Source organism: Poecilia reticulata, linkage group LG11 (assembly GCF_000633615.1).
Source record: "Poecilia reticulata strain Guanapo linkage group LG11, Guppy_female_1.0+MT, whole genome shotgun sequence".
NCBI lineage: Eukaryota > Metazoa > Chordata > Actinopteri > Cyprinodontiformes > Poeciliidae > Poecilia > Poecilia reticulata.
The window spans coordinates 5,676,410-5,699,713 of record NC_024341.1 but is presented as its reverse complement, the minus strand read 5'-3'; the positions used below and the strand labels follow the sequence as shown (position 1 = coordinate 5,699,713).

The window sequence follows — 23,304 nt, the reverse complement described above, 5'->3', positions numbered from 1 at the left end:
TTTTTTAAAAAGGTGAAATAGCTAGAAAACAAGACAGAGGCTGAAAAAGCATCTACATGTTAAACAGATTAAAATTGCATAGATTTCAGACTTAAGGTAGAAAACGCTCAAACACGAAACACGCCGTGATTGAAGGAACTTGTGATTGGAGTTGTTTGGCTCTTTCCTGCAAACACTTTCCTCAGCGCTCATCCCTCCTCTGCCGCTCACATTAACACGCTTCTATCATTAACCCCCCCCCACGCCCTCACCCTTCTGTATAATAGCTGGAGCTGCTGCAGGAAGGAAGAACGAAAGAATGAGTTTCCTCTCTTTCCTTTTTTTTCTGTGGAGCATCTAGAATGAATGATTGATGTGAGGGGAGCGAGATCAGAAAGAAATAATCACGGTCTAACGAACGCAGAGCCTTAAGAAATATATACTAGAGCTGTGGCATAAATTTATAAACAGACCATATTTTAATATACAAGTAGTTTATTGAATATTCAAAAAGAGGGAAATAGCATTACCCGCGCACCTCTTGTGTGCTATGCGTGCATTATGGTCCCTCCTTGGGCAGCAACCTGGAAGAAAAAAGATCAACTCCATCTGCAGTCTGATTGTCTCTGTGAGCCTCACAAGTTATTTCACCATAAACACCAGCGAGACAAAGATTAAACCCAATCATGTTCATTGTCAGCGGCTAAACAAATTGCCATTTTCTTTGAATGACATATGTTTTTGTGTGGAGACGCGCAACGCCAGCGCAGGGAGATAGCTTCATTTCCGAGCTTTGAGCACAGATGAGGGGAAAGACAGTGAGTCCATGTTCGGTATATGAGCACCTTTCACGGGACAAATGGAATGTCAATCAAGGACCGGTACACAGATGCGCCGTCCCCGGCGGGGGACCAAGATGCTTTCTGGTGATGCAGCTCTGTTGTTCCGGCCTCACTCTGGGTGCACTGGGAATATTTTTGTCCTTTTACCTCTCCACATCCCTTCGCTCCATTTCAGATCCCCCCGGCTCTTAACGATTTCTTCGGCTCCCCAAGTTTGTCTCTTTTTACGCGCGTCCTTTTCCCTTCATCCACTTTTTAACTTCGGAACCTTGCACGAAAAGCTACTTACTCAACTCTCCTTTGTTTTCATAGTTGTTCAGTTTCTCTGTAACTCCTTTACAATTCTTGTTAGTGCCCCAAACAAGTGGAAGTATATAGAAGCCAAGTGTTGAGTTGTCTTCCCATCTTAAGTGTCTGCCTTTCTAGAACTTGAGGACATTAGTACATTCATTGAAAACAGGAAGTCATCAGATAAATTATCCTTTTCTGTCTACTTGTGATATTAGACGGAAATTTGAATCATGTGCCATAAACAAAATGCATTTGACTAGCAGAGAAATACATTTTCTTGATCATTTGGAAGGTGATAAGGAGCTTGATCGTCTTTTCACATCACATCGTAGTGGTGAGTTGAAAGCTCCAATATCTTCCACCCTTGAGTTCTCTGTTTTCACCACTATGATGTGATATGAAAGCTAAAGCTAGTAAGTCCTGTGTGTTGTTAGATTTTCAAAAGTTAGTGGCACAAATTCACCTACATCCAATGTGCATGGAATGTGACAAAGATCTGGAGCGTTGAAGATTCTTGAAAGACTGAGGAACCATTATTAGCAGACCAACATGTTTTGGCTTGTGTCATTCATCAGGGTCATTACAAAACTCCAGAAAGTTTGTGTTTAAGTAAAAAAAAACAGACCATCACGCATTCACCAAAAATTTGTCTGAGGCATCAGCATTCATGGGGACGATGCTTGCTGACTGAACCTGAGCCTAAACAGGATCTGGGCTAAACCAGGTCAAAGTTAAAGGGAAAGTATCTAAGGTCAAAGTACACATGGCTATTACAAGAACTCTATAATAACATTTTAACTGGTTGGCAAAGATAAAAAAAACAAACAAACTGAAAACAGCAGTATTAAGCTTTAGTTTTGAAGGTTGTTTTAGAAAAATATACATTAGAACATCTAACCAGAGAAACTCATTAATAGACAGATCTTTGTTTAATATTCAGTTAAACTTAGAAGATTACATATAGTGTTCTAACATTTTGTTGTGGCTTTAATATGCTTAGTTGAATTTCCTTTCCCATGAAAAGCCCAAATTTCTCCCACTGAAGAGTCTTCAGGACTCCATCTTCTCTCCAGAGATAGCCAGCTCTAACATTTTCTAAGAAGAATGCTCCAGATGGGTTTTTTTTATATCATTGGTGTGCAGACATTTGCGTTGGCTTATGATTCTCAGAACTCTGAACAACAGTTTTTACTCAAGGTTGCTTTGGAAAGTCACCTTTGAGCCCATTATAACCACACTACAGAAATAATCTTACCACCTCCTGTGGTAGTAGGAAGCCACAGGAGTTTGGATGCTTCTCTTCACAACAAGAAAGTGATGATCGCTGCCTCCAGGTCAGCGGTCAGTCTCTGCCTCTATGAAGGAATTCAAGAATGTTGGTGCCTTATAACCAAAATTATGGCAGGATGAAGTAGGGGACGGGTAGATGTGGTTCAGTCATGTGCAGTCATGTGGTTCATGTTCAAATCTGACCTGGCGAAGAAAGACCTGGGTCAAAATACTCTTGACTTACAAATCCATCTAGATTCTAATTTCCTCCTTAAGCCCATCAATTGGGAGGATGGGCTCAAGTATTGAAATAGGCTGAGATGTGTTCCTTCAAAGACCTAAAGTTCCCTTTTAGCCTGCGATTGCCTAAGGACTCTCCAGAATGAGGTAAAGTGTTTCTGCAAAATATTTAGGTTTTCACAGCAACCGATCTCATAAGTAGAATGGGCTGATCGTTCTTCATTTTTACTGAGTTAAAGTGGGATAGTATGATGTTATTCCCTCATCACAGAGCGACCCTCTCCCACTCAGCTCCTTCAGACTAGCCAGCAGCAATTAGCAAACACCTGATGGAACTGCACGTCTGTTGAGCTCATATGAACTTCTTCTCAGTGCAACGCTCCTAAGAATGGCTGTAAACGGCATCATGGACAAACATTGTGATGACATTCTAAACGCAAAGTGTTAGAGCAGAAGCTTCTTAAAGAGATGCAAATTTTAAGCCATCGGATTGCAAAATCAAATTTCTTTTGACCCTCTAATGGTCTTAAGAGACGGGGTCATTTGAAACCCACGAGTTTTTTATTTTGTGCATGAGAGGAGCTGGACTGACCCTGTGTGCACTGTTTTTTTTCTTCTCTTGGCGAGTGGTTTTGGGAACTGACGGTGTGACAGGACGACCCTCTTCCCATCATTGCTTTCCAGTTGTCTGATCGTCATTTGCCTAAACGTTGTACTAAAACTGTGGGAGGGTTAAGATACGTGTCATATTTACAGCATTTATACAAAAGCTGAAGGTAACAGCTGCTTGATTGTTCTATAAAATGGCTCTATGTGCCTAGAAAATACATAATACTGCCCATTTAGAATATTTCTACATAGTACAACCCATATAAACAGACTTGCTACTGGGAGTAACAGTTGGCTGCTACATCTACACTATTTAAATAACTTTACAACCCCACAAAATTACATTTTATAGTGTCTAGCAAAAAAAACCAACCTTAATTACCGCTGCTTTGATTTAGTTTCTCACAGCTTGCTTTTTTCCCTCTTATTTTATCCACAGGATAGCTATAAAATTTTGTTTTACAGAATATTAACATTGTTGCATTTTAAATCTACCACTTTGCCCATTTATCCCCTCAATTCTCTAAGACCAAAAAGGGCTGAAGAAACAACGCTCCCACTTCCTCCGCGCATCTTAAGACTTGGTTATTAAAAACATGACAAGCCATTCAGCTGCTAAAGGTGCTTACTCAAGGGAATGCGTGGACTGTTTATTGTTTGATTAATTTGCTCGGGGGAGACCTGAAATCTCCCCCTCCCTTCCACCGCCCCACTCATGAATATGTGGGTGACAGCGAGATTTCTCCGCGGTGACAAGTTATCTAAACTACAGAGGCAAAAACGATTATGCTAATATCAGGTTGTAGTCATCAATCATCCCGTGTCAATGTGGTGTCAACGCATCACCGTCCCTCTCCTCCGGAACGCTCCTCTGGCCACGCGAGGTTGTAAAATGTTTGTAGCGCGTGCAAACATCGCAGCTGTGGGTGTTTGTTTGGAGAATTGATCACGCGCTCTTCGCGCCCTGCGGGGACTGGATCTGAGTGGATCTGCCCCAGTCCTCTTGGATGGAGGGGCTGAAAGGAAGCTGGGAGGGAATTAATTGGGCGAGTTTCTTCGTCCTGATGGGAACACCGGGCTGACGTCAGAAGGAGACGCGCCTTAAAATCCAAAGAGCGCATCACAGGGAGACGCGTGCTTAGATCACACACACATATACACATACACACACACGCACGCACAAAACCAAAGCCTGGTGGTTGTAGGAGAGCAGGGAGGCTGTAGAAAGCTGCGGCAGCGGAGAGAGTAAAGCGGAGAAGTCGCAACCTGAGGCGCGCAGGGATGACAGCTGCGCGTAAACGTCTGCGCGCCACGACTTGGATCAGAGCGTTGATGATTTTGTGATCTAAAAAAACAAAACAACAACAAAAAAACACAATAAAAACCAAACGGAACATAAGAGTGTCTCTGAATTAGTGTCCGTGGGAAAACAAGCTGCGCGTGGTACGGATGCTGTTGGACGTGGCCACGCGGTTTTCTTCCAGCTTTTGCGTTTTTCTCCTACTTTGAACCATGGCGTATTCGCAGCTGGGATATTCCTACTCCACCACACCACAGGTGAAGACTGCTCGGCAAAAAGTTATTTTGATTTATTAACTTTATTACTATGTTGATGGAGAAAATTGCGAAAAGCTCTTTTTGTTCGTTCATTTAAGTAAATAATGCTTGGTTTATATTTCAAAGATAAAACAGAGTTGTGCAGTAAATCCCTCTATACTCACTTCACCGGATCTATTTTGCTGTTTTGTTTTTACATCTGTATTCATTTTGAAATTTCATTCTATTATTGTTACCTTTTCTGTTTTTTCTCATGTTTTACTTGCAGTTATTTGTTTATTTTACTGGCCTTTGGTTTGAATTTATATTGGTTTAAAATAACTATGTATTGTGTTTATATCTTAAGCTTCATTGTCATGAATTTTCAGTTAATTGTTTGATTTACTAGTTTCCACGAGGCACTTTGAGTTTAATTTCTTGAGTAATCAAAATGATAAAATTGCAATATTATTATTTTTGAATAAACTGTTAGATAGCTTCTGAAGGCTTTAGTTTATTTATTTATTTAGGCACTTTTTGTTAGTTTATATAGATGTTTAATAATTTTATGTATTTGTTTTATTGTTGTGATTAATGTACATGTACATTTTATCTTAATTTAATTTAGTTTTTACTGGGTTCTTGTAGTTTTGACTTAATATATTGATTTGAAATGTGACATCACTTATTGACTTGTTTTTGTGATTAATCAACTGTATATAATGTTGGTCATGTTTTATCTTTTTTTACTGTCGTGATTAACTTTTATATAGCTGTTTAAATGAAATGTAGATTTTTGGTTTATGCATTTGTTGGTGCATTTGTTTTCATTTTTCAATTACTTATGTTCTTAGTTTGAACGTTCTTTCCTGGAAGCTCTCCTTAAAGTTTTTATTTAGCAATGGTTTGTTCATTTTGCTGCTGTTTGGATATGAAGACTGTTGACGTAACTAAAAAACAAATTGATTGGTTATTAGAGGTTTATGCTATTATATTGGAACATTTGAATAAAATTACTGATGCTGATTTGTCCACAGTTTCTGATGACCTCTGGTTCTCCTGCGTCCCACCCGGTGCTGCGCTCCCCTGGCCACCAGCTTCCTCCTGGAAGCGGCATCGGGGTCTACGGCGGCGCTTACACGAAGAGCCACAGCTACTACAACACATGCGCCAGCGATGCCTCCTCTCTCTATTCCAGGGTGAGTGCCAGGCCTCACTTTGATGCTTTTAGCACTGATACAAATGGAAACCACTTTGCACAGGTCAGAAAAAGAATGTAGGGAAATTGTATGTCTGATATTTAAACTTTAACACTTTTAGGGGCCGCTAGATCCCAAAGAAACTGCACCCGTGCATTTGGGGACGTCTCAGAGCGCCGCCTATTACCCTTATGAATATACATTTGGTCAATATCCTTATGACAGATATGGGTAAGTTAACTCGTTCTCACAGTTGAAAGATGTTGAGATTTTAACCATTTACTTGGTAAAACATCTACTGTTTAATATTTATAATAATACACTACATTATTATCATATGTAAATGTTGTAAAACTGTCTGAATGTGGTCATGGACATGAAAACATTTTATTGTGGTAAATTTCAAGACTTTTTTTTAGTGCTAAACAGAAAGAAAAAAAACGAAAGAACCTGTTTTACAACAATGTTCTTTCTGTTGCCCATGTCTGTTGTCGATGGTTCAGGTATTCCTGCTCGGACAGCTCCTCCCGTCGTAAGAACGCCACCAGGGAGACCACCAGCACCCTGAAGGCCTGGCTGCAGGAGCACCAGAAGAACCCGTACCCCACCAAGGGGGAGAAGATCATGCTGGCCATCATCACCAGGATGACGCTCACACAGGTGATTTTTTTTTTTCCAGGAATGCACAATACCTAATGGTTATTACATGAGTTCTTAAACATGAAACAATGAATCAGTTATATATATATATATATTTTTTTTACAAATAATCTGAAGTCAATATTCCAGTCCAGGTTTGGCTGCCCCACGTATAGCATTTGTCACGTTTGTCCAAATCTAATAAGAAAATGGTCCTTTTTCATGTTGACACAAAGAGTTTCTGTTCTGTGTAGAATCAATTAGTCTGTGTAGTTTTGATTTAAGCTGTAAAAATGCTAAAACGCAGTCCAGATTCGCTCAAGGATAGAATTAGGTTTAGGGCTGATGGTTAGCTTCAAAGTGATGCCAACTTTTATCGTCTTTAGCGGCTAATGGATATTCTCACAGTGCTTATAAAATCATTCTCATTTCGTTTTCTCTCATCACTGATGACTTTCTGTTCTCCATGATCCAAAATTTTGCCCTCTACACAATTTAAAAGGTGAAGGCCACTTCAGCAAGAAATCTTGTTATGTTGACAATCAACATAATCGGACAGCTATTTGGAAAGGAAGTAGACGTCCTGGAAACTCTAAACTACTTGGAAAACTAACTTTTAAAGGAAATAATCAATTTAACAGCTTAAAATTACTTAACCAGGCAAAGTGTCATGCTGACACAATCAGGACTGCAGTGTCTCACATCTCATGACACCTATAATGGTAACACTTCATTCCTTTTTTTCTTAGTGCTCCACAATATATTGAATGGAAGTTTGCGCAGTACTATGATTCCATAGACAGCTTGGAAGTAATATTTGGTGGGCTACATCCTGTATGTATCATTGATTCAAACCCTGCCAATTGGATGGACGATCCTAATCCTGCGTACCAAGGCGTTAAAGCTTAAGGAAAAATGACGATAATACAGAAAATTTGGCAATGTACGTCTTCAACTCAATATTCATTGCTGTGTTATGTTTTCCGAATGTCATGCAGACATTTTCTACTTTTGGTGGTCTTGCATTATTCCCTTCATCTGGAACTCATTTTAAATGCCTCTCTGTGTCCTTCAGGTGTCTACGTGGTTTGCCAACGCACGCAGGAGACTAAAAAAAGAAAACAAGGTGACATGGTCACCAAGAGCTTGTAAAACGTCTGATGAGAGAGGCTGTGATGAGGACAGCAGCGAAGCCGACAAGACGCTTGGAAGTAGCACACACCTTCACGGTAAGAAAGTCCAGAGCCAGTTACTCATCTTTTGCATGCAATTGGCATCACAATCTCACTGTTTCCTGAACTGATTGTCTTTTGCAGATCAACAATGTGGAGAACTGCAGAGTGACCTCGAAGACTTCGACATGGTGGAGTCAGATGCTTCTGAAAGTGACCTGAAGTCGCATGTTCTACCAGAGGGCAAAGAAGCAAACTCAAGCGCAGAACACCCACATGGGCAAAGACTGTCTGCGGATTGCCCCAAACTAACACCGGTCAACCATCAAAGCAGCTCCTTCTACATGAATCCAAACCTTCGAAGTCCTGACACAAAGCCCAAAATCTGGTCTATCGCCCACACTGCTGTTCCCCCAGAAGCTGGCTCCCCACCAGAATACCCCCCATGCATGCTATCGTCGACCCGGTCCTCCTCTCCCGTGTACTCAACAAACATGGCGCTCACCAGTGTGGACAGGCAACAAGAGTCTCCAGTGGCCACACTGAGAGAGTGGGTGGACGGGGTGTTCCACGGTCCTCCGTTCCAGCAGCCCAAACCAGCGGAGGCGTGGAAAGGCCTCAACGACAGCGGGACGTCTGTTCAGTCCTTTGAACTCTTGCAGTCTACACCATGCTTGTAGTCTATCAACATTGTAGCACTGGGACGTATGGACTAAAAACAAAAGTCTACATTTTGCTTTTCATGATGGAACGGAGTGACTGCACCTCAAACATCAAGTTCTCCAATAGAGGACTTGTTTCCTTGCAAAAAAAACCCAAAACACTTTAGATTCTTAAATGGGATTTGTTCTGCCACCATAGCTTAATGGTAAAGAAATTATTTTAGCTCTAAAGAAAAAAAGTCAGTAGAATTTTCCATGTAGCAGGGATGCAACTTGCAGCCATCTTTGTGTCTGTTTTATACTGTAAGGCTGGTCTGGTCCTAAAACACTCCTACACTTTCCACCCAGAAAGAAATTCAGAGTTTTGCTTGATGAAAACTGATGATAAAGTATGAATTACATTTGTAGTTTAGATATTAAAATGAGATTCTGTGAAGGTATCATCAGTAAAGTTCCCCTATGTGTATTCAAAGGATGCCTTTTTACTGCAAATCTGAGAAAAAGTGAAGAAATCCTCAGACCGGTCAAAGGTCAGACAGGGGTCTCAGCTCAAGCTGATCTTGTCCATTTAAAACGACTCAAATTTATAAAAAGTTATACTAGCATATATTAGGAATCTACACATTTTCGCTTACTCAGCTTGTTTAGCCGAATAGCATCACTGTTATTAAGCAAAAAGAATGGTGGTTAGGGCTGCTAGCTGTGTTAGCAAGCTTGATCAGTTCGCTCTATGTTCTCCAAGAACAGAGAAAATTTTGGATTTCCGACCATCATTTGTGCGAGGTGTGTACGATAACGTAACTTTAACAAAGCTAAAGTTACATTGATTAGCCCTGCTAGTTATATCGATACATCAGCTATGATTCATCAATCGGCTCTAAATCCACCTGGAGTAGCAGAAATTTTTAGAATTTGTAAACGGCCGTCGGGTTAGTCAGCAGCATCAAAGATGGTACATACTGAAAATTGTCCAAGTGACTCACAGCTAGGGGAAGGCTAGCAAGCTATTTACACAGACCCCAGTTTTTTGTGATTTTAGAAATTTAAGCCAAACTAGCTTAGCTAACATTGATTACTTTAAGAATAGAACATTTTTAACAAACATTGCCTGTGTTACTATCTATAAATATGTTTCCAGAAGCTGCTTGATGCATCAATCTGCCTGACTGGCTTATCGTGAGTTTGGGCAGATAATTTCCAAATTATTAAAAGCAAAGGAGAATACCACCTGCAATGCTAGTGCATAAATGAAGAGATAACCTCGCAAATCCTAAATTTGCGGGGTTAGAGTGGATTGAGTCTAAGGTGGCGAGGCACATCGATACAGCTGCTAGTTACGCTAGCAGCGCACAGTTTGGAAAAGTTGGTAATAGTTAAAGCCTAGACACACAATATATCCCAATTTAGGGCAACATTTTAATATTCAGTGATTTCAAATCGGTAGCATAATCACTAAATGGCTAGCAGTTAGGTCTCAATTTCTCTGAGATTTCTTTCACTTATCTCCAAACTGACATGTGACATCTCTGACCTAAACCTAAGGGAAATATTACTGCTATTTTAACTTCACAGAACATTTTCCTTTTTTTGAGAAAAGCTCCTTTATAGGAAACAGTCAGTGAGTAGCACATGATCCTATTTTCAAAACATAATAATCCTCGACTCTTTTATAACTCGTAGGCTCTAATGTACTTCAGCGATCAGAGTCAAATCCTGTACAGTTTCCACTCATGAAATGAAAAACACACGACTGTACACTTACACCATGGCCTGCACATGCACTAAGTCACAAAAATAAAAAGTGTATCCTGTAGCATGGCAGTGTTTTTGGTGTGTCCTGGCGTTGTAATGGAATCCCTTTAGATGATATAAAGCCTTTTCTGGAGCTGAGGGATACACCTCTGAAGCTTTGGCTGAGTGTGTGTGTGCGCCACAGAGTTTGTTTGTGTGTGTTTGGATGGCGTGGAATGGGGCGGTGTGAGAGTGGGTGTACAGGGGGGAGTGGGTGGTATTCAGCCGTGACTAATGGAAACACACAGAGGAGGGTGCTGCTAAATTGTTAAATCGATGCCACTTCCACCTCGGCTCCAGATATAGCTGCAATCAGCGATGCGTCTCTTTTCATTAGGCGCTTTTTGACTTTGTCAACCTTGGACAGCAGGAAGATCCCTCCCATAAATAGAAAAATAAAAAATAAAAAATAAAAAATCGTGAAACCATCTGGATAATACCAAGTGCCACACCTTTGTCTGATACATGGTATTTTTTCCCCCTTTGCAGGTAACAGAAATTGTTAAAATTCAAATAGTTATGTTTAAAGGCCATTAAGTCTTAGCTTTTTTCTAGAAACCAATAAATAAAACAAATTCTCAACCACCGCATAAAGAAATGCAAAGAACTTGTTTTCCTATCTTTATCCTTTTCCTGCTCCTGTTTTTTTTTTTTTTTTCTTATTTAGAAGCGGTAATAAAGTATTTATCAGAACAGAGGAGGGATCTGCCTGGGCTTTGTATGGAATTAACCATTTCAGATTAAATAATTCAGGATGAATTCAACCGAGAATTTCATTCTGTTTCTGCTTCATAAATAAGTAAGACTTGAGATGATAAATAATGGCATCTGTCTTCTTATTTCGATAAAACTTTTCTTTCTCCTGCGATCATCCTGACAGGACCTTCGCTGTGGCTGGCTGCTAATTTATCTTTTATAGTTACGCCGAATTTCTTTTTTCACTTTGTCTAAATTTAACAGGCCAGGAACAACACAGTTTTGTTCTCGTCTTGGAATAGAGGCAGATTCGAAGTGGCGGTGTGATGAAGAAACTGGCCCGGCAACCGTATAGCAGTTAGGAGATGTAAACCTGTTCTCACCTTTTGCTGTTTGGGTGATTCATTTTTTTAAAACTTGTCCAAAAAAGAGGGAATAAACCACCAGTTTTAGATTTTTAAGTGGTAGAGAATGAAATAAATCTTGATTAAAAAAAACTCTCTGTTTCTGATTTTGCCTAACTGATCACGCTGGACATCAATAGATTTCAAGCGGTTTCCAAAACAGAACTGCTGAGTAAACAGTCTTCACCTACATCAAAGAATTGGTAACGGTCGAATTACTGCAGAGTGGATTTGAAAAGTTTCGATGGGGCCACACACATGCTCAACTCAAAAGGACTTTCTAGCACCATGAGATGAGTTACCAAGACACATTGCTACGGTAAAGAAATAACTGGTCAACAACAAATTTCTTGCTGTTTTTGACCCCCCAAAATATTTCTTTGACACCGTTGATCATGACAGCTGAACAGAAGCAAAACTGAAGTTATTATCTTTGGACCCAAAGAGTAATGATCTAGAGTCAGCAAGTAGTTTCAGCAGGAACTATTTGATCAGGCCCTGAATCCAGACGGATTAAGATGTTCAGAGTCACATAAAGACAGCTATAAAGTCGGCCTTCTATCACCTGAAGAACACTTCCAGGATTAGACAACTAATGTCTCAGCAAAATCTAGAGAAACTCACTCATACATTTGTCTTTCGTTGTTTTGATTATCTCAATAGTTTCTTCATAGATCTGCCTAAAGAAAAATTTAATCAGACAGCTGTAGCTGATCCAGAACGCTGCTGCTCACGTTCTCACTAAAACCAGTAAAACCCCAGTTCTACTGACTCCCTGTAGATCAGATAGTTTATAAATCACTGAGCACCAAAATACATAAAAGATCTGTTGTAATTGTATCAACCTTCCAGACCCCTCAGGTCTTCTGGTTCTGGTCTGCTTTGCATCCAAAGAACCAGAACCAAACATGCAGAAGCAGCATTCAGTTCCTGTGCAACACAAATCTGAAACAAACTTCCAGAAAACTGTAAAACAGCTGAAACACTGAGTTCCATTAAATCAAAGCTACAAACCCTCCTGTTAAGAGTTGCCTTGGATTAGTAGTAGCTGGAACATTGATCAACATATTTTATGAGTATTTTCTTGATGATTTTAAAGATGGCATTTGACAAAATGTAATGTTTGTTGCTTGTTTCATAATTGATGACAGTATTTATGATGTAAGGCACTTTGAACGTCCTTGTTTCTGAAATATGCTATACAAACAAACCTGACTCAACTTTCAAGTAAAACACGATGGATAAACTGATGGCGCTCCAGGACAGTTCAGGCTACGTTAGACCCAAAAGATCATTGGAAAGAGGTTTGTATCTAAGTAACTCAGACTGGTGTCTGTTAGCTGTGTTTTTTTTTTCTATGCTTTGAAAAAATTCTGATGGAATGTCTTAAAACAAAATTCTGACAACTTCAAATTACTCCCCTCTGCACCTTCAGTCTGACACCTATTTCCTTTCAACACCGTGTGAGCCTCTGTTGCAAATCCAAACACGCAAACACACCCACTGGCATATATACACTCACAGTTCCAAGTCTCTTGTGTCGTGTCACACACACTTTGTTTTTTTTTTTTTTTCTGGGGCTATCAAAGCGCTGAGTGCAAACTCTGTCCTCCAAATACCGTCTCGTGTCGCCAGAGGTGTCTCGCTCCCCACGGTAACCCCCTGAGCTCTTGGCACAAGAACAAGTCATTATTTTCATGGTAAAGGTCAGAGGCTCTGTCACCTGACCAAAAGCCGAGCCGAGTGGAGTCGCCTCGAGACAATGACCAAAGGTCAGCTTTCTGATTTGCCTCTCTCGCAGCGAGCGTGGACTTGAGGAGGATGGGGCTGCTCCCAGATCTGCCCGTGAGCCCCCTTTCGGGTCAGGTTGGCTTCCGGACGTGGAGCCTCAGATAATTGGAGTTATGGAGCTCCATAATGAGCCTGGGGCTCTGTAATGTGACACATCTTAAAGTAGAAATATTTTAATAGGGCAATTACAGAGAAGAGGAGGATGTTTTGTGTGGAGTGAGTGATTGTTGTGCGCGGGACTTTGTATTAAGGAACTCCCTGGCATTTAACTCCATTATCTATTGCTCTGCGTTGGGGACATTTCTAATGTGATTAGTCTCATTTGAGCGTATCTTTTTCTGATGCTTCTGACCCGGCAGTGCGGGTCAAACAACAGGCAGAGCTGTATTTGCAATTACCCTCTGATATTATGCAGAGGGACAGAGGATGGCTGGATGTAGTGGTCGACCCTGCGCTGATTAAACCACTCTAAAACGGAACCCTTCAATGAATCCAGCCGCAAATTGGTTGAATGTACAATTATAACCTGGACTTACTTGACACATACACTGTTGGAGAATACGATAATATCCTGGGTGATGAGTTTACAGCGCTCCTACACATTCCTAATGCCCAAAATCCAAACTTTTCCAGCATTGAATTAGCCAAATTCCCAGCCCATTTTAAATCCGCTTTGACCAAATATAACTACAAAAGTTGAGAGAAAATTAATGGCTCGCATTTCAATACGAAAGTGGATGGATAAAATCGAATGAATGGATGATGGTGGAATGGACAGGTGGAACATAGACAAATTAATCAAATGAGTGGATGTACGGTGGACACACTGATGAATGACTGACTAATGGACAAATGAACGGACAAATGGACAAAGAAACTGAAAGAATGACGGTAGAAAAACCGATGGATGGATGAATGGACGTTGTGGATTGAAGGACAAATGGGCGGATGAGGAATAGACACCAATAATGAATGGAAAACAGATGAAAGGTTGATGAGAGATTGACAAACAGATGGAAGGATGGAAAGACACATTCTTGGACAGTTGATGGGCAAAGAAAGTGATAATTGATGGATGAAAAACAGATGAATGGATAAACAAATGGATTGGTGGACAAACAAAGGTGGATGATGGACATACTGATGAATGAATAATAGACCAAATGACAAACAGAAAAATGGGTGGATGAATGATGACCAAATACATCGGCAAAAATAGAGATAATGGAATAGGCCGATGAATCTATAGATGGGGAGATATGGATAGAGAGATAAATGTACAGACAGAACTAAGGATGACAAACAAATGAGTATACAGAAAATGGGACGGATGAATCGATAGACCAAGACCAGAGATACAAATACTCCTTAAACATCTGAAAAATACTTCAATGAATACAGACTTTTCCAGGGTGAACAGAAAGCATGTTTAATACTAGTGAATAATTTAAAGGTGCAGCAAAACGTAGCATAAAAAAAACACTACTCTGTCATTCAGCTCATTTCATATGCTCAGTTTCATCGGTAAAATTTTGCTGCCGGCGATGCCTCCAACTCAACCACCCGTCACCTCCGAATCAACCAGACGCGCTGACCGCCAGACCAAGCAGTCGTCTCCCTGACACCGACCCGGCTCACATGTCTCGATTTAACAATGCACCCCACTCCCTACCCCTTCAATCATCCACTGTGGTCTGACTGGAGATGAGGTTAACTACAGCATCAGGCGTACTTCCAGGAGCCACCAGGGCCAATTATATCAGCCTGACAACTCACGCCCCACCCAACCTGAGCCCCGTGGAGTGGAAAAATGCAGTTCTACTGGCTGCATCACCAGGGACCGAACACGCTAACGGTGTCTGGAGCCTGAGCCGAGCACTGGCCAATTTGGCATGCAGGGGTCTATGGAGAATAAGAGCTGATGAAATATATATATGATCTTCTTCAAACATGTATTGTTCCGCTCTGCTGTGTCTCTGCAGGAAGGGCCCAGAGTTTTCCAGGCAGATCGTAGAGAGGAGATGCATTATGAAGCCACGGTCCTCTCTGCAGGCACGAGCCTAATCTTTTATAGACGAGACTAATTCAGGATTATGAAATCCTGCAAATGTTGTGAAAGCAACGTAGATTAATATATGTTGTTCTTTTATTTCATACCTATGTTATTGCTTTTAAAAAAAAAAAGCAATAACAACAAAAAAAAGCTAAAGTTTGAAGCTAAAAAGCAGTTCACTGTTTGGACAGTCAGCTGAAGTACATACGCAGCACAGCACTGACCTCTGTTGGTCGAATGCTAGAACTGCATTAAACAGAATCCAGTAAAATTCAACATCTCTTTTTAAACATTTATAAGTATCATATTCATTTTTTTCTCTCGTTAAAGAAAAGCTTTGTTTAAAACAAACAGAAAAAAGCTCTCCCAGTTAGACAACATAATTTATTTTATACAGAGAAGCAAATACAGGGCTGATGCTTCAGTGATGATGCTTCTGCTTGAACTGCAGTCCACAGTAGCCACACGTCCCCACCTTTGTGTCCTTATCCTGAGTGGAATCAACAAGACGCCTGTATTAGTGGAAACACTTTTAGGCCATATACATTTACAGCACCATATACAACAATCACTGCAGATTTTTCCCCAGACTGGAACACGTTACAAGACTTCAACGGATTTTACTAGGGCATCTACTACAAGAAACTAGGACACTTCGATACCGGGAAAACACTTTGTTGCAACAATTACAACAGTTGTATTGATTATGATTATTAATCAACTTCATAATTACACAATGTCGCCATTTCGGGCATTAAAAATATGCATCAGTGGTGGGCATTACACAGGAAGCTGGAATCCATCCGGCTGACCAAACAGCCATTAACGTCTGGAAGAGCGCTGGGCAGTAAACCGATTTCATCAGTAGCTGAAATTTTTGTTTTTGAACATTTACTTTTTAGAAAAATCAGGATATTTAATTTTTTTTTTACCAATGCACTCCTTGGGTTCCCATAGTTCAGAGTGATGTCAGCACGCTCAGTGCCCACCATTTTGTTTGACAAGCAGGTTTCATAACTTATAACTATTTGAACTCTGGCCAACTTTACGATGAAATATAACAGCCTAAACATTTTTTTCTCTTCTCATTACAAGAATAAAGTTATAACATTATAAGAATACAGTCATAGTAATACAAGAATAGTCATATGACAATAAAGTCAAAATAGTATGAGAATAAAGTCGCAATATTAGGAAGAATGAAGTAGTAATTTCATGAGAACCCTAACAAAGAAAAAAAACAACACAAAATCATCCAACCTCTTCTCTAATTAAAACAACTTTTTTCTAATAATTTTAAGACTTTCTTCTAGATAATTTACGTCTTTATTCCGATGATATCATGACTATATTCTCGTAATTCAACAACAACAAAAAAAAAAAACTCTTGTAGCACAACTCACAGAAGGGACGACTGAAATAAAAGGCATTATTTAAGTCATATCGCTCAACCCTCGCCTGGACTCCAGTCACTCACAGAGTTAATGTGTGCAAAGTATAAAAATGCTTCTGTAACATTTGGATGTTAGGTTTATATGGGAAATGAATACGTGACAATATGGAGGGGCTGTTACAAAAATAAAAAAGCGGCTCGTTACTCTACTGTAATATTGGGCTGTTTGTTCCTTACAATTCGCCTTTTCTTTGGTGGAAAACATATTCCTTGTACTTATTTCACACAATTTTCATTATAAATATTACCAATTACATATATTAATCTTACCAAATTGATGTAGACTTTGGGATGTCCAAGTGCTCCTCCACCTCCATCACAGGACACCACTCTGGCCTCCAAGTGTGTCACTGGCTCTTCTGCCACGAGGTTGATGGCAAAATTCTTATTCACCTTAACACAGCACACAAATAAATAGAGGAAAACGCTATAAATCTTCAAATAAAGATGCCAACATATGTTTTAACTGCCCAGAAGCGACATTGTTTTTTTTTCCCTAAAATGTAGTTTTTATTATGAGAAGAAGTCAATAAACAAAATATAAGCATAGAAGAGATATTAGTAGCAGAGCAAACAAGTTATATTTAAAGGTATTTGAGAGCAAATATTTATGTATCAAGATATTTGAAGAAATATCTTTAAGTATTTAAAGATATTTCTTTTGTGTTCTTTTGTAAACGCATATTCACATAGCAACCAAAAATTACTACAAATTTGCCTTTTAACCAGTACTTCGTTTTTTTTGTTTTTAAAGGCAACAAATGAATAAAAAAATAGTCAATGACATATTTCTTCACTTTGGATTTTCTGGCTATTAAAAAAAAGTCAATTAAGAAACACTTAAAAGCAACCATGACAAGCTATATGTATGATTCAATACAATTATAAAATTACAAACTTTACTGACTGGAGCTCAGCTAAGGTATTTTAATGAAAAAAAAAAAAGAAAATAATAATAATCCTGTTTGGGCTCGTGCAAGTTTAAGGTCTTTTCCAACGATGTAACTGAATTTCATATCCCTGTTTTAGAGCCAATCATCTGCACCCATATGTATTTCAACATGTCCATCTATGTATCTACTGCATCTCATTTGGTTAATTCATCTGATAGTTTGTTGTAGGTTGCTCCATTGACTACTTCTTACCTCTTTCTGTTTTCCGACAAACCTAGCTCTTCTCGGGTCTTTTTCATCAAACACCTAAAGGAAACCACATTCCAGTCAGCTTTTACATTGATTTCATCGAAGTTATCTATAACACATGCTTGCAAATTGAGATAAAATGCAGTTCTATTAGTGTTTAATGAATGTTGAGCAAAATAAAAAGCACATATCCTGTAGTAAAGGTGCTGTCCGATAATGGAGCTATAGCAACATTTGAACTTGGCTAAGGTGAGCTAACAGTCGGCCTACGTTTAACCACTAAAAGCAGGAGACGTTTTGGATCTACCTGGCCGGTATGAGTGATAGGCTCGCCGGTACTTGAAACCTCCACGCTGTATCGGTGGATGGGTGCAGCAGTCAACCTTAGTGGTTGAACGAGGACCTTAGCGTTCCTAGTGAAGGACAGAACTTTGCACACAGCGGCCGCCATGTTTACAACAGTCAAGCTGCTGAGGTTGGGAAGGAGACTTTGAAATATTTTTCCCGAGGTACTGTCTGTCAGGTACAAGTACAAGCTGGAGGCTACAAATACATGTAACTTAAATTCGTACATTTAAAACACTACATTGGTAAAATAAGAAATAGAAACTAACCAAGTATTATTTTAGAGCATCATAAACGTACCGTTTTTTTTAAGCCACGCAGATAAACAACCTAGAAGACTAGACTTAGGGAAACAATAGTCACTAACACTTAACCCGGAAGCGGTTCATTGAGACACAAGCGCAAGAGTAGCATTGTGGTCTTATTGTTTCGACGTTTCAAAGGCAAATTCTCAGGTGGTGTGTTTTAATGTTTGACTTCATAAATGAATAGCGTTATGTACGAGATTTTCATGTTTAATACTTTTTATGTTAGACTCTAGCGCTAGCAGGTCAAACTCTGAGCCGTCTCGTTTATATCGCGTAGCTGTTTATAGACGTTTTACACATACTTAACATATAGTTATGATAAGTGGAATTAATTTATAAACTGTTTTATAAAAGTAGCGCATAATTATCATGTGGAAGGAAAATAACCTCAGCATCCCATGGATTAATGCCGCCTCCACAGTGTTTTACCATGAGTTTGACATGTACACGATATTGTTGCTGTTTGCAATGCAGTTTGTTATCTAACTGAACAGCTATACATGCTGTTCTGAAATGAAATTAGTTACTGAAGGCTGTCAGAATAAATTGGGCTGAATCCAATGAATGCACTTCACAGTCTTCTTTTTCTTTTTTTTAAAAAAAAACTTTTATTTTGCTACCTCTTCACAATTTAACTTTGTATTGGTCTGTTGCACAAAAGCCCTTTAAACTATATTGTATTAGACTAAACGTCGAAAAATTCAAGGTGTAAAATGTCCATATTTTTCAGATAAACTGTACTAAACCGCTTGTAACTTATTTAACCTCTTAATGTTTCTCATGAATCTCTCTGCAGCCTTTGTCGCCATGGGTACCCTCTTGCTGAAGCACCTGGCTGCCTCGCTGAGTCGACAGGTTCTCCAGATGAGCCGTTTCAATCCCACCGTTTCCACGACGGCGGCGAGTGCGTACAGGTGTCTGTGGACGGTCGCGGCTGCCCCGCGCTCGATGCTCCTGCTGGCGGCCAGAGTCACGCCTCTTCCGGCGTCTGTCCTCCCGGTCCAGAGCGCGCCGTCCCTGCTGCGTCTTCCCGGCGTCCATCCCTCGGCCGGGATGAAGACCAAGTCGGCCCTGAAAAAACGCTGCAAAGACTGCTTCTTTGTCCGAAGGAGGGGACACCTGTTTGTGTTCTGCAAGACGAACCCGAGACACAAGCAGAGGCAGGGCTGAACTGTTGAGAGAGAGCCGAGAGATGTACGAAGGATTTCCCGAATCGCTGCAGTCATAATAAATTGTCGTGATATTGTCGTTGGGATTTATGTGACGTCTTTTTGTAAACATGAGTAACCCTTGCGGAAGAAAACAAACTAAACACTCATTAAATAGAACATATTAAGGTTTTCTGTAAGGAACTTATTTTTCAATTTATGTTTCAGACTTGGAAGTCTTGAAATTCGTGTTTTCAGACATTTCTTCCATTTAGTTCCTCCCCCTCCCCCATACTTCAGTGTTTCACTTTTGAACATTTTCATGGCTTCATAAAGCACTTTTTAAAGTTTTGTTTTTCATTCACGAGGAGGGGGAGAAGCACCAGCATGACTGACGGCGCTAATACCCGCCTCCCGGCTCTGATTGGCTGTTTCCAGTTAGCATTGAGAAAAGGTAACTCCAGTTATTCACAGATTATCTGTCTCGCATGCTGTCACAACATAGTGACAGTTTCAACAATTATATTTTAAAAAATTATATAAAAGTTAAATGTTGCAGCTTTCAGTGTAACAAAAATATCAAAAGCAGAAGAAATACATTAGGGACACTTTTTTTTACAAGGGTTTATGTCACTATTAATCCACAAGGGGGTGCCAAAGTCGCTTACATAGCAACCTTGGACGAAAGTGAAGGGGACGCAAAAAAAAACCATAAAGACGGTATTTTTTTACTCTCTTTCCTCTTGAATGGATTTTCTTTTGTTAATAGTAATGTAATAAATCATTTCTTTTTCCTGAAATATTGTAGCTACACCCACTGCCAGTTGGTGTACACTGAATGGCATTGGACCTACCTCAGCGTACCAGCAGCCAGGTTGAGCTAACCCAGCTGACTATAAGATGTTTGGTGACAAACAATGACAGTACACATGGCTCTGCTTGAATGAGTTTCCAAACGGTTACTATTTGCTGATGGAGGAACACAGAACGGGCTGCACAGTGGCGCAGTTGGTAGAGCTGTTGCCTTGCAGCAAGAAGGTTCTGGGTTTGATTCCCGGCCCCGGTCTTTCTGCATGGAGTTTGCATGTTCTCCATGTGCATGCGTGGGTTTTCTCTGGGTACTCCGGTTTCCTCCCACAGTCCAAAAACATGACTGTCAGGTTAATTGGTCTGTCTAAATAAATTGGTGTGTGTGTGTGCATGGTTGTTTGTCCTGTCTGTCTCTGTTGCCCTGCGACAGACTGGCGACCTGTCCAGGGTGACCCCGCCTCTCACCCGGAACATTAGCTGGAGATAGGCACCAGCAACCCTCCCAACCCCACTGAGGGACAAGGGTGTCAAGAAAATGGATGGATGGATGGGATGGAACACAGAACAATAAAACAGCTGCATGAATAGCATTACATATGAACACACAGCACTAGCTGCCTTTTAGAAACCACATTATGAGGGAAATTACAACCCTTTGAATGAGTGAAAAAGCGTTAAGATTCCCCGTGGGATGCTAATTAACAGCCTTGCAAGTTGAGGATGTCTTTTTTTTAACAGACTGGTTTGACTCCACCTGTAAATACTGACTGATCCCAACTTTTGATGTGGAGCTGATGACCCGGTCCGCTGAGGATTTCATTGTAGATAGCAGCCATCTGTGGCTTTGAGGCTCAAACAAAGTCTGTTTACATGGACAGTTGCTGCCATGTAGAAAATAAAAGAGAGCTGAAATTAGTGGGCGGATCAAATGTGGAATAAACAAAGCATCAGATTAATGTACTTCAATGAGGGCCAATCACCTGGAAACATCTACAGTGCACATCCTCAGCTTGTTAGTGAGGCAGACTTTCTGGTTGACTTGAAAAGCCACTTTCCCACAACAGCAAACATGTTGCTTTAAAGAGAACGAGTGTGCTGCTGTTTATGCAGGTGTCATGTGATTCAGACTTTTTTACTCCACCTGTCTAATGTTTCAGTGTTGCTTTTCACTTTTAATCATTTGAAAAGCGAGACAAGATACAGATTTGGGGTGAGGTACCGTGGATGTCTAGAGTACTCTCTCGTGTTGAAGGGACAGTGTTACATAAAAGCTTTTTTGAGCTTTACGTTGTGTTATGATGTTATTCCCTCATCAAAAAGATACCTGGAGTGATGCTGTGATGCTTTCATTCATGAAAGCAAATCCTTGAGTCTCCCGTGGCAACCATTTGGGTTAGCAAAACGAAGTAGCAGCAGCAATTAACACCTGGAGGAACTGCACATCTGCTTTGCTTATCATATGAGCTATTCTCAGTCCGATGCTCTGACAAACGTTTGTAAACGCTTATTAGAGAAATGTGATGACGTGCTGAAGGCGGAGTTTCGGGAAGAACAGGAGCTTCTTAAAGAGACAGAGGCCCGATTTCAAAGTCTCTTGCCTTTCACCAAAAGGATCCTGCAATTGAATCCCAACAAAATCCTTCCTGGCCCAAATCAATTAGATCAATTGATTTGTGAAGAAACAAAAGAATACCATCTCTTAAGAACCCATCGGTACTTTACATCTTGACTTTGTAATAAGTGCCGCTCAAACATGCAAATGTTCTCCAAAGCCTTATGACCTAAGATTGTTTGGACATGTGTTGAACACTGTCCTCTTCATGTAAACCCAGAGACTTTGTCAGATTATGTTCTAGATTCTGGCTCGGACGTTTCCAAAACTTCTGCTGTTGATTTACATGTATGATTGTCCAGACACTAGGAGATTCACTGACAGCTATTTGGAATTTATCCACCTTGACTAAAACCCCATTTGGAGATAAAAGAAGCTTCCCCGGATCATGATGGTGCTGTCACCATGTTTTACTTTGGGTCTGGTGTGTGCTGTTGGCGATGTGCGGTGTTGCTCCAATCCCAAACAGTTCTTTTGGAAAACAGTTTCCAAAAGAACTGTTTGGAAACAGTTCTAATTAGCTACATCGTTAGCTAATTAGAAAAAGTGACTTCTAAGTTTAAGTTTGGCTTTATAAAATGTTACCACATTCTTCCACAAGGTTTTGGGAGATTTCAACCAGATCTTGACGTGACTTTTGGAAGAAAATACTGTTGCCTTGTAACTTGACTCCTGAGTCCAAATAGGGCGAATACTGGAAATTATTGTCACATGTAATACAACACCAGCTCTGGGAAATTCCTGCAGTTCATTCAGTTGTTGTTCCAAGGCCTGTTTGTTGCCTCCATGATGATTTTCTGTTTTATCTTAAAATCAGTTGTGAAGAAACCTCCACTTATTGTGATGGTCTTGATCCATATTTTTTTTCCATCTATGAATTGCTGTCTACACTGTTCACTGTACATAAAAATAGCTCCATAGGTTATAGCTAATAATAAACAAGCTCCAGTGTATGTCAGAGGTGAAATTGCTAAATATGTCCCCAACAGATAAACTTTAAGTGTTACTCTTGGTTCCAACGGTTTCTGAAAGTAGATCTACCAGTTTTCCACGTCTTCTCCTGTGAAACCAAATCCCAGGCAGACACATCGTCTGTTTTTAACTCCAGGCTTCAAACTTTCCTGTCTGTCTCTGTAGGTGTGTTGCTGTAGTCTCAGACTGCTAGAGGACACACTGACCACTTTTCCGCAGCTTCCTTCTTTCTCCTACTACTCTCCAGTAGCAGGAGCGTAGTAGGAGTAGTAAAAAGCTGAGCTACTACTGCCAACTAACTGTGTTTACTGTTTGTCATCCTATTGACTTTACGACAGGCT

General features: G+C 40.2%; 3 protein-coding genes across 4 annotated transcripts; 2 read left to right on the top strand and 1 right to left on the bottom strand.

Annotated features, from left to right (window-relative positions):
- Window positions 1-3,970: 3,970 nt before the first annotated feature.
- On the top strand, window positions 3,971-10,251 carry irx4b (iroquois homeobox 4b). Its single transcript, XM_008421425.2, has 6 exons — window positions 3,971-4,787; window positions 5,804-5,965; window positions 6,087-6,196; window positions 6,469-6,625; window positions 7,680-7,833; window positions 7,921-10,251. The coding sequence occupies exons 1-6, from the start codon at window positions 4,743-4,745 to the stop codon at window positions 8,454-8,456; spliced, it is 1,164 nt and encodes a 387-aa protein (XP_008419647.1). The 5' UTR covers window positions 3,971-4,742; the 3' UTR covers window positions 8,457-10,251.
- A 5,286-nt stretch (window positions 10,252-15,537) lies between these two features.
- On the bottom strand, window positions 15,538-18,388 carry ndufs6 (NADH:ubiquinone oxidoreductase subunit S6). The gene is made up of 4 exons (XM_008421424.2): window positions 18,076-18,388; window positions 17,772-17,825; window positions 16,897-17,019; window positions 15,538-15,663 (listed from the first exon to the last, which is right to left on the bottom strand). Exons 1-4 carry the CDS (start codon window positions 18,340-18,342, stop codon window positions 15,595-15,597), a joined length of 513 nt encoding a protein of 170 aa, XP_008419646.1. The 5' UTR covers window positions 18,343-18,388; the 3' UTR covers window positions 15,538-15,594.
- Window positions 18,389-18,489: 101 nt separating this feature from the next.
- On the top strand, window positions 18,490-19,757 carry mrpl36 (mitochondrial ribosomal protein L36). Of its 2 annotated transcripts, none has more exons than XM_017307318.1 (2): window positions 18,490-18,568; window positions 19,218-19,669. In XM_017307318.1, the coding sequence occupies exon 2, from the start codon at window positions 19,229-19,231 to the stop codon at window positions 19,589-19,591; it is 363 nt and encodes a 120-aa protein (XP_017162807.1). In that variant the 5' UTR covers window positions 18,490-18,568; window positions 19,218-19,228; the 3' UTR covers window positions 19,592-19,669. The 2 variants fall into 2 exon arrangements, with proteins under 2 accessions (XP_017162807.1, XP_008419645.1); XM_008421423.1 differs by having other exon boundaries at window positions 18,506-18,556; window positions 19,218-19,757.
- Window positions 19,758-23,304: the final 3,547 nt, after the last annotated feature.